Source organism: Metopolophium dirhodum, chromosome 3 (assembly GCF_019925205.1).
Source record: "Metopolophium dirhodum isolate CAU chromosome 3, ASM1992520v1, whole genome shotgun sequence".
Taxonomy (NCBI): Eukaryota; Metazoa; Arthropoda; class Insecta; order Hemiptera; family Aphididae; genus Metopolophium; species Metopolophium dirhodum.
This window is the reverse complement of record NC_083562.1, coordinates 27278070-27296778: the sequence shown is the minus strand read 5'-3', so window position 1 is coordinate 27296778 and position 18709 is coordinate 27278070. Positions and strand designations below refer to the sequence as shown.

The following is an 18709-nucleotide window of genomic DNA, read 5'->3' as shown; positions in this document are numbered from 1 at the left end:
AATTAGTCAATTTTTATATTACTTACACTGCTTTAGAGAAAACAATATCATAAGTAGTTTTTATACTATTAGTTATTACATATTAGGTATAAATCCCTTGTGTCTTCTCTAGACAGTGGACAATTCAGAGTATATGATTTTATCTCATTAATTCTGTATTTTTGTGATAGAGCGGCAGTACACGGAGATAAGACAAATATACTGTTAACAATAAAACTGTTATCAAGTAGTAAATACATTGTTTTCAAGGCCACAGTTGTAGCCTAGACAGTGTTGTCGCAATCTCGCATGTTAACGAGAAGTGAGTAGTCGTAAACGCCTAGTTTGACTATTGTACCTATTTTTTTTAGTTCAAGTTAGAATAATATTGAACTTTCAGATTTTTTTTGTGTCATTGTCATACGCCTGGTAAGCTACAATTTTGAATGTTATGATAATTGTTGTAAGAAATAAATTATTTTCCTGCGATATTGTGTTGGGTATTTACGTTAGTTCAGCAATAAATAGGATAGGTACCTAATACAATAACATATATTTTGTCATCATTTAATATTGTTGATTCGTCTTCTAAGATTCCTGATAATATGGCAGCCGAAGCCAACGAGATAGACCTAGAAGAGACCACCGATGAAGCCAACGAGATAGACCTAGAAGAGACCACCGACCAAGCCAACGAGATAGACCTAGAAGAGACCACCGACCCATCCATGGACTCGACACGAGGCGAGAACGAAGATGGTAATACTGGTCAGTAAAAAATTATGCAATGTCCTTTGGTTAGAATATTAATTACATATGTGTTTAAATGTTATCGTAGTCGTGTACAGGTTACACGAAGAGATTGACAACCTGAATTTGGTGCTTGACCATTTGGAGCGCAAAAATGGGGACATTTATTCGCGAATCGAACAGTTGCTGGCATCTTTCCAAAATAATGAGACCGAAGAAGAATGATTCATTACTACGATTGACAAAGACAAGGGCTGCGTTATTAATATTAAGAAAAAATACTTATAATTCTCAATTGTGTATAGCCATAGGCTTTTTATCATTCTTATAAACTTTCTATATTATCTTATGATCAATTTCCAAAAACTACAAGAATAGTCAATTTGTATTGCTTAGTTGTCATAAATAATGTTCAATCTATATCATACATAAATGTACTTGCCCTTGTCATTATTTCAAGGTACAATATTTGCGTACAATTTTTTAAAGTTTTCATAACAGTATTCTTTTAGGTGATCTCTATAGAATAATTTGATAATATTATGATAAAATAATTGCAATCAAAGTAATTGGTTCACTATAATCAGATAAATACAAATAAAAAAAAGATTGTTTTTAGAATGAAAAATGTTTAATACATGTTTAACAATCAGTAGGTACCTCTCATTTAAAATCAACAATTTGATAGTGGAGTTAGTTGTTACACAAGCTGTGATTGACAACTGTTAAAATAAATCATCATGTATCCTTACTTTTAGTATAATACTTTTAATGTTCAGACTTAAGTGAAAAAATTTACAGTGATAATATTGGTTTTAAATAATTGAAATGATATTATTTACCTTTTGTTAAATATTTTGGTATATTTATGATAAAATTATAAACTTCCAATGTTAATTTATATTTATTATTTGTTATAGAAATGTGTGTACAATAAAATTACATTCCATAATATATTATTTTATTTTTATTCAACCATACTCCAGTAAAACTACTATTTGTTATTTCATTAGGAAACAAACAATAGTTATAGAAGATAAAATATAATGGTTATTATTATTATTGAAGATATTCATTTTTATGAAAGGTAACTGTATTTATGGCCACATACTTTTATTGCAATGCACTTATCACTCAGGTTAGGCTTTTATTTAAACATCCATTTTAAAAAGCGAAATAGTGAATTTGGGCTATTCTTTCCTATAGATTATTATAATAATATGTTTATAAATATCAAACAATAATTGGATAGTTTAAACCTAAAATTATTTTTTCAACATATTTCAACTAACCACCAAATTATTAATAAAGATTTGGTAAAAAAATAATCTACAATATGTTAAATTGATCACACAACAATTGATCATTTTTTAATTTAAATGACTAGAATGTAAACAAATGAAAAAAACTTACATATTTAATCTGTATTTAGTTTAGTTCAACTTAAGTATTAGTAGTATTACAATATGAATGTGTGCGTAAAAATAAAATACTCGCCAATGTTGTATTATAAGATAGTAGTACAAGTTTCTTTTTGACAAGTGTGTATTCTATGAAGTATAAACTAATAGTCTAATGAAAAATATTTACTAAAAGAATAAACCCCATATACTTTTATCATCAATAATATAAAAAAAAATTTAAAAACATATACCAATATGTAAATTTAATGTTGATTGAACAATCATCAAATACAACAGTAGTCCATTATATGGTATTTTGTACAATTGTATGCATATAAAAACAACACTACAAGTCATGCAAAAAACTGTTAATGGCATAAATATATGTTAGTCTATTCTAAAAGTGCGGAAAAGAGATGCAGTTAATTCTTAGGCAGTGGTTACATAATTTAAAGTTGTGATGTATTTGCAACAAACGTTAAAATCAGTGTGTGAGTTAAATAGGTAAGTACACTGGTCAAAATGTGAATATAGAAGACATATACTAATTAATATGTTATGCTAGGATTACCTATTTCATATTTGTGCAATTAGCCAATTGTATAATTTTATTGATTTTAAAAGGAACAAAATACATTTCCAATAATTAATTAACCAGTCATTTAGTTATATGAACATGATGAAAAATGTTTTACAATAATATGTTAATTTAATGTTCAACTTGCCACTTTTTTGTAGCATATAAACAGTAAATTACAATATAAAATGTAATAAGTATTATTATCTTTAAACAACAGCTTATTTTCCTATTTGAAAGGAAAAAAAATTGCCACCTGCAATAACAAAAATTACAGCAATAATTTGTAATCATAATATTTTGTAATACATGGACACATTTTATTACCGTTTATGCAAAGCACACTAAGTCCAAAAACATAATTTTTGAGAATCAGCTTTAGCATTTATTTCAATCTTTAAATGTATGCCAAATGTAAGCACCTTTTTTTTTGCTTGTTTTAATTGATTTTGTTTTAAGCAAATAGTTATTTATGAATGGTTGTTAATTTATGACACAGTGAAATTTATAACTCTTATTATAGTTAAAATACAAATTACTATGTCTAGACTTTTGCATAGTTTACATGGACTTAGTGTGTTTTGCATGAATGTATTTATGAACCTGGCACAACCTAAATTTATCAAAATTAATTAATGTCCATATAATTAGTATTATTATTTTTTATTTTTTAAATTAAATATAATATTTTTTTATAGATTAAAAATGGAATTATCAATTTTGCATATTAGTTTAACTATATTCTATGAATTACCAATTACTCATGCATAACGCATTAAGTCCCCACGTGGACTTTGTGTGTTCTGAGTATTTAGGAAACTTTAGAACGGACCTAGTTGATTAGTTGAATATAGCATGTTGTAGATATTTTTCAACTGAATTTTATATATAACAAACCAGAAAAATACATTTTTGGACTTGGTGTGCTTTGCATGAACATTTTATTCTATTATAATATTATTGTTATGAATAATATCTGAAACGATAGTGATAAAACAACAAAGCATTTTATTGGATTTCATTTCAAATAAACACATAAATAAATAATTGTTTGAAAATACAATATACGCGTGTAAGTTTACGTGTAAATAATCATGTTAAAAACCTAAACACATCCGCGGAGCTCAATACAGGTGTTGTACACAATATAAATCTATGCATACAATCATGGTGGTAAAAATTAATTTGGTCGTTGACCAATGTCACATATCACACAAACAAGTAGATGTATTGCATTACATATTGAAAAAAAAAAATTAAGAATTCTACATGATATACATATTACATAAACACAATCCTATAATGTATTTTGAGGACAATTGTATTACTGCAAGTTCATTGAACTATTTAATATTAAAATTCAGTAAACATACGACTTATTCTACACACTACACTATTATTCTTTGAAAAGTCTAATAAGTACTAGAATATTACATCATATCAGAAAAACACAAGTATATTATGAGAACAAAATATAATATAGTCTTTAACTACATCAAATTACTAAAACACACGAAATGGAACATTAAATAATTTATTGTCAAAGATGCATATTACTGGCACGCATACACAATATACAAATTAACGTTTAGTATATTATTTGTCTTTCTACAAAGCGATTGACAAAAAAAAATCATAAAAATAATACTTGAAATGTTTTTTCATGTAATTATAATTATTATTTTTTTCAAAACAGGAATGAACAAATTTTCAGAAGAGGAACAGTCTTCTACCACTAAATTTAACACACATTACACTATCATACTTATTAAAATCACAAAACCTTTTATAAGGATATACACAAGCGACCACTGTTGTATGGCGACTATCAAATAACCTTATTTTCATTTTTCAATAATAACTGTTTATAATTAAAATTACAAAAAACATATTTTACAAAATCAAACTAAAAATGGATTTTTGATTGGATGTGTATTATTCTAAACGACATAGTATTTTTATAATTAGCCTGATTATTTTAACAGACATACATAATATTGTTATTGGGCTAATGCTTATTTTTGCTATAACATACATTCAAATTGGAGAAAAAACAATATTAAAAAATTAACGAAAAAGTTTTAAATCTGTATAATAAAATCTTTCCCGTATGGTTTATAATTACACCTAAAATTAAATATTGGTAACACTTGTGAATTACACATATACATTAAAAATATTTTTACAATTAATTTTATTTTGCAGTGCAAAATATATTTCATATAAAATATACCATACGGAACACAAATTATTATTTTTAACATAATAAAAATACAAATAAAATAGCTGCTCAAATTGTCGTTCAAGACAATACATTTTTAAATCTTAATATAGCATGTTTTACAATAGTAACAATTTTCATTTAGTTGATTGAGCAGCATAATAATACAGTAATATTAAGTTTATAAATATTTTATTTTTATTTACTTTTATAATAGTTATAAATCAAAACCCTGTAATATTTATTAATTTATAATAAATATATAATGTAGTAAGACTTATTATTGTGTACCAAGAAATAATAATTTATACGAAAATAATTGGATGAATGAATGAGTAGTTTATTCAATGCCGTTTGGACTTACGATAAGATTTTTTCAAACGGTTGACAACCGTATGTCAGTCGCTTAATCGCTTTTTTGAAGTCTTATGGTTTCGCTTATAGTAATTTTGCGCCATAGAGTTGATTAATGACACAATGAAATAAAGAACCATTGATAACACAAATAGGTCAAACAATTTCACAGCAATATTTGTGCCCTACATAAGTACATAAATGTTAGTAATGATCAGTATAATTTTTAAAGATCAATATTAATCAAATTACCTTTGAGTCTTTTTTGGCATGTAACCTTTGTTTTTGGTTTTCTAAAAATGTTGTAATAGGTGCCTGCAATTTTTTTCCAACTCCTGGGATTTTGCCAACAATATCGAGTACACTTGCAATCAGTGTTTCATTAAAAGCCACTACAACAAACAACACTTGTATGCTCATTTTAATGGCAGCTTTACCCAAAAGAGTAGCTCCGAAAAACGTCCAGAACGGTATTAAAAAGTGTCCACATGTAATCCCAGCAAGATCGAATAATGGATTTGGAATCTAAAATATTTATATTATTCAAACTCCAGTATGAACAATGATTTATCGTAAACAACAAAATATTAACTTACAGATGCACAGGCTAATATTCCAAAGAAACCAACTTTTTTTACGAGTCGCTCGACAAACAATTTTGACTTGTCTACCAGAGTCTAAAGTAGAAATATGAATTACCACACAATAAACATAATGAACTAAGAAATATAACCATTGTTTCAGGATGCTTTTCTTTTTTCAGTAATTCTTCAAATTCTATTAAATCTTCCTTGTCTTCATCTGGTGGTCTTCCGGATAGTCTAGCAGCACGAGCCATGAAGTATGGAGGCAATTCACCAAGAGCAGTTCCTGCTCCCCACATCATGGCTTCAACTCGTACTTTTAACATGATGTTCCATAAACTGGCTATCCAGGCGCTGTCAACTTCATCAGGACAAATAATTCTGAAAATGTATTAATATATTAAAAATAATCATGTATGACTATATAAAATAAATTAAAATAAGTAGAACTTACTGTTCTGGATATGGAGGCTCAGGGAAGTTAAGTCCTCCACATTCATATGCGGCCAAAGTGACAGAGGTTATGTGCGGGCCCAAATAGAGAAGGAATGTATGAAGGCCTGTACCAAAACCAACAGATGATAAGACTCCTAGACCTAACCAATAGAGACACCATACAACTTTTGATTTTGCCCATATTAATATCTAAAACATCAATAACAAAATTAATTTACATTAATTTACATTAACTTATTTTAATTAAAACAGAATGACTTACTGGTAAATGAGGACCTTCAATGTATAATAAAATAATTGGAGTAGAAATTACTAAAAGTGCCAGAAGCACATATAACTTATAACAAATTAATCTGAAAAATAAAAATTAATACAATCAGTTTTACTATTAAATATTATTCAAACTATTGACCTTTAGTAAATATGTTACTGAAATAATTTAATGCTATTTAAAAATCATATAAGTTGTTATAAAATAACATGACAAAATGTGTTTAAGAATTATCTGAAATGTTATTTGATTAAAAATTAAAATAAAACTAAATAACCATACAACTAACTGCATATAATTTGAAAAGCAATAAAAATATAGTTAATCATCATTGCTAAGATAAATTATTGTTGATAACAAAATAAACAATTAATTTCACAAACTATACAACATTTCAATGTTATAAAATGTAATAATATGTAATAATTTTTAAAAAAGACCATACAAATTGTATTGTCACTAACAGTTTAATGCTATTTATTTTCTTGATCAACATAATATTTAATTTGAACATATTGATAAATATGTTTGAGTATGATACCAAGGTCCATTAAATTATTTTAACAACTGTTCAAAGAATACAATTTAAAAATAAAAACTACTTTTGTGGAAAACAGGAATATTAATTAACCAAATTTGGAAAAATATTTAGGATCTTATATTATGCAGGTTTATGTAAATACTAAATTGTATTTAGATATTTATAAAAAATTGCTAAAACCAAAGAAAAATAGGTATATCTTAATGTAAATAAAATATAATATAATTAATAGCACTGTTTGAGACACTTTAAAAAACAGTTTTATAGCAATTGAATTACTTTTTGGTGTGCGCAATGGATAACTTGTTGAAATTGAATCAAATCTTTTAAAAAAATTTTACAAGTAATAACTATGCAAGTTTTTAATGTAACTTACTTTTTAACAAATGATTTGGATAAACAAACTACTTCTTTACAGAAATAATCTAAAGTTAAGATGGGATGTTTCCATACCACAAGTGAGTGGACATCCATTTTTGTTGATTTTTTAAGTTGTTTGAATTTAGAATTACTCTGGCCGTTTTGTAATACCTAAAAAAAATGTTAGGTGTAAGCAGTATATTAAAACTGGTCAACGTCAATAACATATCAACAACACATAACTGTTAAATGCATTGGAAAAAATATTTTAAAATTATAATCCGATAGTAGTTAAGCATCAATGTATCTGTAATAATTCAAAAAGTTATTAGTTAGAAAAAAACAATTTCAATAACTAACAAGTAAATAGTTAAATATAATAATTTAAGAGTTAGATTTATAATACATTAGTCAAGACTATATTAATGTCTTTTTAAATAATTCTAAATAAATAAAACATTTGAAACTTTTAAAATTTTTTTTTTTTTTTTAGGTACCTATCTAGGTAGATATTATTTTTAATTTTTATTGTTTTGGTGCCTACTTAAATCAAGGTTTTTACATTTTAAAATATTTAAAACTATATAATTGAGATAGATTTGTCTTACTTTATAAACTGTTATTTGGGATTTCTGAACAACGTGATTAGAATTGTGCAAACAAATTTTAAAGTTAACTATCAGGTAATATTATAATCAATATAAAACATTGAAATTAACTAGTAATAAATTCTATAACACTGAATAGTGGAACTGTCTAAACAAATAAATATCTAGGCACTTAGTAAAATACAGACTACATAGAAATATTATTGGATAAACATAATAATAGAAATTAATTGAGCAATAATAAAATACAAAGAAAAATGTCTATTGTCACATAATTGGAATACATACCTACCATTTGTGTCATAATCGCTCAAGGTAAAAAGAATTACTAACTAGTTATAAAGCATGATTATGTCCTACAAAAAACAAGAAACAAACTGAAGATAGGGTTTTTAGTTATAGAGATAACATTAGGGATGTAGTCATAGAAAAAAAGATTAAATGGATGCAGTAATTTTATCAAAAATAACATAGATTTACAATATTTATTTGTAGCTCAAAACTAAAGCAAAAATTGTGTTGGCGCAAATATTTGACCGAGATAGCAGTTGAGGAGACCGACATATGTTAATTGTTATGTAATATGTTTGGTAATAAAACAATAATAGCCATTGTTAAACGGTAATAAAAACGTTGTGTAAGTAAGAAGATACACAACAATATTGTTGTTATCGGGGCGGCTTACTTTGTCGATTTTCTTCGGTCTTGATCTGGGCCTAGAATCAGTCGGTGGACGGTTGCGGGACACCATTGTCGTTACAGTCCGGTCCTTGATAGGCATCTTTTGTGAAGAACATTGTCAAAACATAGAACACACAACGAAAATAAAATTTAAAAAAAACTAGACATGTACTCTATTTAGTCGTTTTTGACCTGTGTGCACACCACACATGTATTATTATTATTATTACTATGACTATATGAAAATGAAATGCAAAATATAAGAAATTATAGCAATATCTATACACGTATGTGTTTGAAACGGTGGAAAAGTAGGAGGCTCGCGACCGGATCGGAAGCCTTGACTGGGGGGAGGGGGGCTACCGTGTGTTCGGCAATCGGTGGCAGTGCCTCCCGGAAACGGCGTTCGGGTGGATGTACCTTGCTCGGATGTGGGTCCGTTGTGCGTCTCCGACGGTGGATCGCGTGTATCAATCGCTAGAGGAGGCACGACCGTGTCCCTGTTTAGGCGTACATCGTGGCCACGGAGGCGGTAGGCGACAGAAACAGACGCCGTGCGGAAGACCGGCGATCGGACGACGGACGGACCAACGCCTTTATCGCGGAACGACTGTGGACCGGCCAACAGCAACTGCTATAATCACGTAGCCGTAGTAGTCACTCTACTATTATAGTGTCACTCTACTCGCCACTCACAGTTCGGACGCTCAGTACACTCACTATTCACTTATAGCCCATTGCTGCACTGTGACGTAGGCCCGTCGGGTGCCCGTTATCACTTATCAGCCCCTGCCGCCGCCTCGTTATCAGCCGCCGTTGATACGCGGCGGGCAGTGATAAACCACGTGGATCCACATAGTTATAGTGCCGTCGCCGTGGAACCTCCGCGTGTCCCACTCTACTCACTGAATGACTGAACTATACATTTTTTCTGTATTCTATTAGCTAATAGCAAATAGTTACAGTAGCCTGCTGCAGTCAGTGGTCGCCGGTCGAACAGATCGCTATTATAGACATGACTGATTTAATGCGGTGAGGGGGAACTGTCCGACCGCCGCCCAGGCCCAGTCATTCGGCTCGATCTTTAGACTAATTATAGACATAATATAATATGATATTATATTATAAGATTATAATTATTATTACCTTACAGTTCATGGCCTATGGTTCGCAGATATACATATACTATTATAATAATAATGGCTCGATTGAGATCGGAAATTAAAAATATATTAACACACAGGACAACAGAAATAATGATTAGCCACCGATATGTAAATGTGTAATGTTTAACTGTATAATAAGTATATAATATTATGCTGACAATATTGAATATCTGCAATGAGTCAATGAGTGCAATGATTGGCAATTGGCATTCATTCAAATTTAACACGTAATGTGTTACAGTGACTTACTGTACTTCCTTGCCTACTGTGGAATATATAGATCGGTTACCTAGGTACAGGTACTTTCTCCTTTTTATTTGTGCAATGAAAAAAATCAACGAATAAAAGTATAAAACATAAGGGGAAAGTAGGTAACTGCTTTGCTGTACAGTACCTCCTATATAAAAAATAGTAATTGATTTTACTTTTAGAAATACACTGTAGAACGGCCGTCACAGTAGAAAAAAGTCGACCGTAAAACATGAACCACGGCTGTCGACTAACTATAAGATAGTATTATTATCACAACAAAAACCCTTCGTAAATTACGTGTAAAAGTGGCTAAGTAAAAAAATATAAGATCTTTAAGCACAACAAAGATGTGATATCATGAATAAATGCTCAGTATTTTGAATTTAAGTAAACTTATTTTGTTTCAATAATTAATTTATTTACTTGACGAGGAATAATTTCTTAAAGGAAACAAAGTGTGATGAACATAATAATTAAATGGCGAAGGACTATTAAAATATAACTTATTACTATTTAAAAAATATTATTATTAATATTTATATACTATTCTCAATAATTCCTCGCCAAGTAAATAAATTATTGAAACAAAATAAGTTAACTCAAATTCAATATACTTAGCATTTATTCATGATTTCACATCTTTATTGTGCTTAAAGACCATATATTTTTTTTACTCAGCCATTTTTACACGTAGTTTATGAAGGGTTTTTGTTGTGATATCACTAATTTTTATCATCAATGCAAATAATAATAATGTATTTATATATCTATATTTTTAACTAGAATTTTGTCTAAATAATGTATCTATAATTGTTTTAGTTTTGTTTTTCTAGAATTATTATATACACGTATTTGCCACCACAAGGCCATCTTTCTTTATTAGAAATAAGATCATTACACCTAAACCAAAATTTCGATTTTTTATTGTGCTTGTGCAATGATTCAATCACTCGCTAGCTACAAACGACTAAAATACACAATACACACAAACTACATACACGATAGCTACAAACAACGGCAGATAACGAAAATACGAAATGAATGCATAGTGCATTTAATAATAAATCGACATTGCGCCGACACTCGGCACTGGATCCGGCAGTTGATGCTCTGTATACACTGTATACAGAACAATTAGGTATTTATTATTTGGGTTTACAAATATAGAGGGGAAACAATAAAATAATCTCCGCCCGTCATTCCAATTAGCGATGATCAAAATTGGTCTTGGTCTTGCGGTCTCGCAAGACTCTAGCTCCAGCCTCCAAGACCAAGATGGTACTGGTCTAGCAAGACCAAGACCAAGATTAGGCTTGCAAGAACAAGACCAAACCAATACCGAAGCTACAAGACCAAGACCAATTTAATAAGAACAATAGAACTTACATCATTACAAGCTTGGAAAAATACATGGGCAATACAAAACAGTTGTTACTATACTCTTCACTGGCCCAATCATAGTATCATACATTCATACTGATAGGAAAACCAAGGAAACTATCATCAACAGGCTAAGAATAGGTCACACCAGAATTCAAAGATATTAAGATAATACCCTGGACTCAATTCAAACACATAAAAGTAGCATGGACTCAATTCAATATCACCGCAGAATACATGGTTAGTGGTTACCTAATGTCCCGAGAAGAGCCCCCCTCATGTATGTCTTGTGGGGTCAAACTCACAGTAAGACACATTCTTACCGAATGTGACGCATACCTCGAAGCATGAAACCGCAATCAATTATCCGATGACTTATACGATATACTTGGTCACTTGGACAAGTTTTTCTATCACCAGGCATATTCGTCTTCCTCCAGGAGACAAGATTGGACAAACTAATTCAAGCATCAGAATAGTACTATCTTAAAGTTTAAGCTCATATATTATCTAGTCAGTTGTTGTTATATAACCATTTTTATTATTATTTTGTATATAAGTTTAAAACCAGATTTTGACGAAAAATGGAGCTGTCGGGTTCATGCACGGACCTTTTCAGTTGTGAGAGAATGGAAAAGAAGAAATGGATAAAACGTGGGAAAGGATCTTGAATTGCAAAGACAACTCGACTGTTTGGCCGAAACTTCCAAGTTGATAGGTTTACAACCTTTACTTATGGGATAGAATAGGAAGGTCGGTTGCCGGTTGAGAGGTCAGCACACCATTTGTTTTCCCTCTTTGACACACCCGTGACATACCTACTAAATGTACGATCAACAGTCAACAGAACCAACCCTATGTATTGTTCTTCTATTCTTTTACAAAAATCATTGTGATCTGCAAGTTGCAACGGAATTTGGTTTTCTATTTCAGTTGTTCGTCGCATGCCAAATTTAACCATACAAACTGGTCCACGAGTTTATAGACATTCTTAAAATGCATTCTCCCCCGTGTGCCCCTAGACACAGTGTCACATGTGAATTACGGGAGTTATATTTGTTTGGTAATTAAATTACAATACGAATATAATATAAGTTATATGGCTGATATATTATAATAATATATTTTAATATATTATTATATATTTTGAATGTTCAATTTTTTTGTTTTCAAAATTCGTGTTGTAGTATGCTGAATTCAAATTCATCTATAGGTGGTGTGTAATTGGTAGAAGTTCTTATAAGAATTTTGAACTATGTTTGGGACTTGTATAGGCAACTCATTGTACACATTCTTATCAATGGATAGGTCAATAAATTGATAAGTAAAATTTCGTTACAAATAACCATTTGTATTCAGTATTTCAGTCGTCACTTGTCACTAATAATTATCTTCTACTGTTGTCTTCTGGTTTCTACTGTACGTACTATAAGTTATAATAATATTATAATGTTACATCTTATATTATAATCTGTGATCTTAAATTGTCGTTTTGGAAAAATGATAATGAATACAGAATTTTGAATGCAAAAGATCCAGCATTCAGCAACTATTTCAATAAATTGTAGGCGTAGTTTTTGCTAAAAAAAGAGCATGACAATATAAACTATTTAAAAAGTAATAAAGTAGTTAGTTATAGTCTTTATTAAACTTGCTGGGCGTAGCTTCTAAGGTGATAATATTAAATTAGTTTTATTATACGAGTAGTTGAATCATTTGAATCTAGTTCAGCAACTGACTTTAGTATTGCATTATAATCATGTACATTTTGGAAAATTTCTACAAAGCATTGCGATTGTTTGTCCGAACCCATGTGGATCTTGACATTGACATTAAATTGCCAATGATGAAACACCACATTAACGGTCACATCCGTTTCTATTCAACTAAAGTGAGTGTCGCTAAACATATTAAATCACTAAAAGTTTGAAACTTCAATCTATATTCAAAATATATGCATTTGTTATTTCCTAGGACTTACAAAACATTGTTGAAAAGTTAATGGAGGACTTGACAATTGTCGAACGATGCTCGTGGTCTTCAGATTATACATCAATATGGTTAAAAAAAGAATTATGGACATCCACAGTGATGAAAGAGATAATAATAACTGGCTGTAAATATGGTAGCAATGATGATCACCAAAGCACTGTAAAGTATATGATCTCATTGTCTCAAAAACATCAGTTAGTTTCTAAGATTAGTTTTTTGTGAACATAGGTAGTCTCAGTCAGTTCTGATGAGTGTAACGATTCAGTTACATGCTTACGCATTGCACTATTGAAAGAAGCAGTTCAAAATTTAGCCAAAATAAATGGCTATACGATAGGAAGTAATGGACTGCATTTATTGGTGTCGAAAAAAAACAATCCATACAACAGTAATCTTGTATTGTGTGGTAATGTTGTTTGTAATGTGACAGCCAAACAGTATAAACAGTAAGCATATAATTAATTAATTTAATATACCTATTCGGAATATTACATAATCTATTATTTTGGTTTTCAGGCGAAAACAAGAAGCTATTACTAAAATGTCTGCTAATCGTATTGAATCCGACGAATATCCAATTGATATCATTTCAAAACTATGCCATGTTTCAATTGTCTATGAATTATTAAGTGTCCGTCATTGTAAAGTTATTAATACAGAATGTGATACATCAAATAAAGACAGTTTGTTTAAATAAATATTTTTGTGATTAAAATGTACAATTAAAATTTATTTGGTTCCTTTTTTTTTAGGTGGTATTTTCATAATGTACAATTATTCAAGGCTGTGTCAAGTATGGAAAGCGTATGAAAAAGGTGTTATTGAAAATTACTATGAACCTTTACCAGACATTGGTTCCGTTAACTTTGGATTGTTGACTAGTAAAGTGAGCTATGTTATATGATGGCACCAGAGTCGGATCCTAGAATGTTTTGACCACATAGTTGGCTCATCTGGATTGTATTTTTGTGGTTATAAAAATATTATTTAAGTTATGATATTTATTTTGTCATGCATGCTCTTATAAAACTAAAAAAATGCATATAATTATATAATCAAAATTATAAAACATGCAATTAATTTCTTAATATCTATAATTTTGCTATTCATATTTGTATGGATAGTAGAAAATCTGTATGAAGGCCTCCTATTGTTATTTAGTATACCATTACATTTTTGCTAGTGTCTGACACTGGTTTAGATGTCTTAGGACATTAAATTTCAATGAATAATATTATGTTTATAATTTAGGAAGAATGGATTTTAATCTTTAACCATTTATCAGTGTGTCCTTCGGTTATTCAACAATCTGTTGAACACTTGTTGTCAGCAAATGTGGATGTCCATAGATTGTGCAAGTTTTTGATGGAAATGTCATCTGCGGTTAGCCTATTTTATCATAGGCATCATATTTTATCAGTGAGTGCACTATTTAAAATTGCAAGTGGTTTTTTAAAATATTATTTTTAGTGTTAACTTTTTAAACATATAAATATAGTTTTTGTGTAGCATACAACAATATTATAATGTTAAACAATGCCATAAACCATAAAAGAAATAATATTAATAATAAAATAATAAACTGAGTTACATCTAACAGTATTTTTACTGGCACAGAAATTACTGAAAACCGTAATTAATTTAAATATGTGTAGGTGTTAAGCACATAGTTCATAAAAATTGTTTACAACATATTGATTTATAAAAATGTTTCATTTAATTTGCACAATATTATGCCATTTATTTTCTATTTTTCTTTAATATTATTTGTAAGTAAATGGTTCGAAACCATAAAAATTTAAATTATTTCTCCATTACCTATGAAAGTATACTTTTCTTGTGTAAAGCTATAATGTCAAGTTCCCTTTCTTTTGACAGGTGCAGTACCTAATAATTTTTAAAAGATTTTAAATTTTCTTAACTCACCTAAGTCTTTGTGAATCCTGTTATTTCACTGCTCATTAATGTGGTGGTTATAAAAAATTATACAATCAATATTTTATTTTAATATAAATACCAGACATATTTAATAATTATAAAATATGATAACATTGAAAATGCATGATTTATTAGTTGCATTAATACATATATGATATTATAAATGATTCACCATCACTAGTTTTAATGTGAAGGCTGTGGATAATTTTTTTTACTGCATACAGCTGATTTATTGTGCATTTTATTTGTAACATTTCCTTTTGTTTTTCAATTTTAGAACTTTAAGTAAAAGACTTTTTTTAGCCACTTACTCATATTATATAAAAACCCAATAGAAAATTGAATTCATACATTTTTAATCACTACTTGTGGTATGAGAACCTCACAACGTATGATATAAATCAGGGGTTGCCAACCTTTTTGATATCAAGAGCAAACAAATGAATATACATTTTTCACGGGTCACAATTTGAATATATTATCTTATTTTATTTTAAACAAAAATGGATAATCAAATCAAATTTTGTTTATTTAAGTTCATAACTATTAGGTTTATTAATTTGACAAGGTATCTATTAACAACAACGTTTTAATTCGCAGATTCCAGTCCATACTATTTTAGTATTTAATCGTGACCCGCAAGTTGCCGACCCCTGATATAAAGCATTAAGATAATGTTGTACTCGCATTTACTCTATCTGTTCTAAAAACGTGTATCATAGAAAATCTATGTACCGGATTCTCACTACAGTTTATTTATAGCTAATATTTGAGCAAATTACAAATTTTTAAATGTGTATAGGAGAATATAAACTGTGCTCAAGCATAGAGTTCATTTCTATATTTAAAAATAAGTTATATATTATATTATATTATTTGAAATAATTTAAGTACTTATAACTTATTAAAAAATGTTTACAATAAAAACATGAAAAAAACTCTTCCCGATCACAGTTTATATTCTTCTCTACAAATTTGATAGTATGTAAAGTTGCTTTAATATTAACTATAAATAAACTGTATTTAGAATCTAGTATGTACATTTACTATGTTCCACGTGTTGCGTGTGTAAGACAGAGACAACACATACGGGTACCCGGTACCCCATCCTCTTAATGAACATTTTTAAAGATAAAATAAACATTATAATTTTGAGCACTTAGTAATACAAATTTATGATGTTATGAAATTTTTGTTTATCCTACCAACATTTTCATTAACCTTTTTTCATGCTTAATTTTAAATAAATGTTGATTGTGTTGGTATTATTTTTTATTGTTACTGTCATTATTATTTTATAATTAACATTTTTTTTTTCCAAAATTATTAGTATTGATCCTTTTTTTGGCGTCAATATTTGAGTAAAAAGAAAAAAACTATTAATTACTTATTACTAGCTTATTAACAATGTAAATTTGTATGCAACTTAATATGCATTTAAATCAGTAATATTTTTTCTCATAATATTATTTAAAAGATTTGACATTTGATTAAAGTTAAACACTAAATTTCAATATCTAACTACCTACAAATATTTTAATAAAATTAAAAATTAAAAATATGAAATATAATATTATTATTATATTATATAATTACCTTATCAAATATGATTGAAACAATGAAAATATTATAATATGAAACAGACTAAGAACAATAATAATATTGTCTGTAATCTCAATTTTGTAAATGTACTGTGTGTAAATAAATAACTGGTAAATAAAATAGTACCATATTAATAATTACTATACAAATGAACGGTGTTAGTATTGTTCACACAGATAAATAAAATACATTAATCCAAATCATTGGATGAATTAAGACTTTACAATATACATTTTTGATAATCACAGTCTAATGATGTATTATCAGTAATGAGAAAACTCATTATTTGTATTTATCTTTTTATAATTTTTTATTTGTGTTTTATTACCACATTTAAATGTCTGAATAACTATTTTATAGTTAAGTACATATTATAAAAAATTATTACTTGAGTTTATTGAAAACATAATATAAAATAAATGTAATGACATAAAAGTATTTGCATGATTAAACAAAATATACTTTTTGAATCATAAAAAAAGTAATCAACTAATAATTATAAAGTATGTACTTAATTTTGTTGGCAGGTACCTTAAATTAAAAAACCAAATATTATTTGTAATTTTTTTTATACACTTATAATAAATTAATTGCATAATAATCAAGGTATTAAAAATTGCAGGTAAACACTGTAATTATGATTTACAAAGTATGTGTAACCATTAACCAATAATCTGTTAAGTTTTATAGTTTACTATTATATGTATAATATCTTATTATTGTTAATTATTATTATTATTCATAATATTTTATTAATGAAATTATGGCAATATTGCAATACTATAGAATTCACTTAAAATTGAATTTAAAAACGGAATTTTTTCAGATTCTTTTTTTAGAATATTTTAAGTTATTATATCTTACAAGTTTAAATTTATAAATGTATTCATGGTACATAATCAATGATAAATATTTTACATACCTATATTTAATTATATTATGTTTTTAAACAATTTCTTAGCATGTATGGTAGTCTATACACACACATATTAATTAAATATAATACAACTAAATATAATTAGTTAGATTTTTTATTAAATATTATTATATTAATATAATGAATATATTATATTCTCAGGACCCGATTTCAAGTTTATTACCGCTGATGTATGCTCGATTATATTTGGTCAAATCGACAATACAGGTGTATGAAAATGTTTTCCAATTATTAGGTATCGAAGCTGTACGCGAAATGTGAATGGTACTTTGACAAAATCGCTATTGAAGCTAATGCTGACCAATTGTCATGAAATAATACTATATTGCCAAACTTAACCATATCGTTATAAATTTATGACTTGTTTAGTCAATTTTATTATGTTACATATACGATATACCTATAATACAATATGAAATTGTTTCAAAATGTGTTTACTTTGTTTTTAATTATTTATCTTTTTGAATTTATCAATACTCTGGGAAAGTAAATGAAAATAGACAGCACCACACGGTACGTCTTTTTCTAAAAATTCTACACGCGTGTAGTTGATAAAAAAATATATAATATATGAGATACCGGGACAGTAATAAACTGACAAACTTTTTCTCTAGTCGTGACTTACGGAACTCCGCCGACTACATTTCTTAAAAACAC

At 28.2% G+C, this 18709-nt stretch overlaps 2 protein-coding genes across 3 annotated transcripts; one reads left to right on the top strand and one right to left on the bottom strand.

Annotated features, from left to right (window-relative positions):
• Positions 1 to 3700: 3700 nt before the first annotated feature.
• Positions 3701 to 9555, bottom strand: LOC132941851 (vacuole membrane protein 1). Of its 2 annotated transcripts, none has more exons than XM_061010063.1 (9): positions 9206 to 9555; positions 8790 to 8885; positions 7513 to 7667; positions 6587 to 6677; positions 6323 to 6513; positions 6018 to 6249; positions 5881 to 5961; positions 5537 to 5809; positions 3701 to 5469 (listed from the first exon to the last, which is right to left on the bottom strand). In XM_061010063.1, the coding sequence occupies exons 2-9, from the start codon at positions 8883 to 8885 to the stop codon at positions 5329 to 5331; spliced, it is 1260 nt and encodes a 419-aa protein (XP_060866046.1). In that variant the 5' UTR covers positions 9206 to 9555; the 3' UTR covers positions 3701 to 5328. The 2 variants fall into 2 exon arrangements, with proteins under 2 accessions (XP_060866046.1, XP_060866047.1); XM_061010064.1 differs by lacking the exon at positions 9206 to 9555 and adding an exon at positions 7740 to 7803 and having other exon boundaries at positions 8790 to 8891.
• A 3358-nt stretch (positions 9556 to 12913) lies between these two features.
• On the top strand, positions 12914 to 18475 carry LOC132941852 (DALR anticodon-binding domain-containing protein 3). Its single transcript, XM_061010065.1, has 7 exons — positions 12914 to 13474; positions 13558 to 13734; positions 13804 to 14021; positions 14092 to 14258; positions 14328 to 14461; positions 14827 to 14994; positions 18194 to 18475. Exons 1-7 carry the CDS (start codon positions 13343 to 13345, stop codon positions 18311 to 18313), a joined length of 1116 nt encoding a protein of 371 aa, XP_060866048.1. The 5' UTR covers positions 12914 to 13342; the 3' UTR covers positions 18314 to 18475.
• Positions 18476 to 18709: the final 234 nt, after the last annotated feature.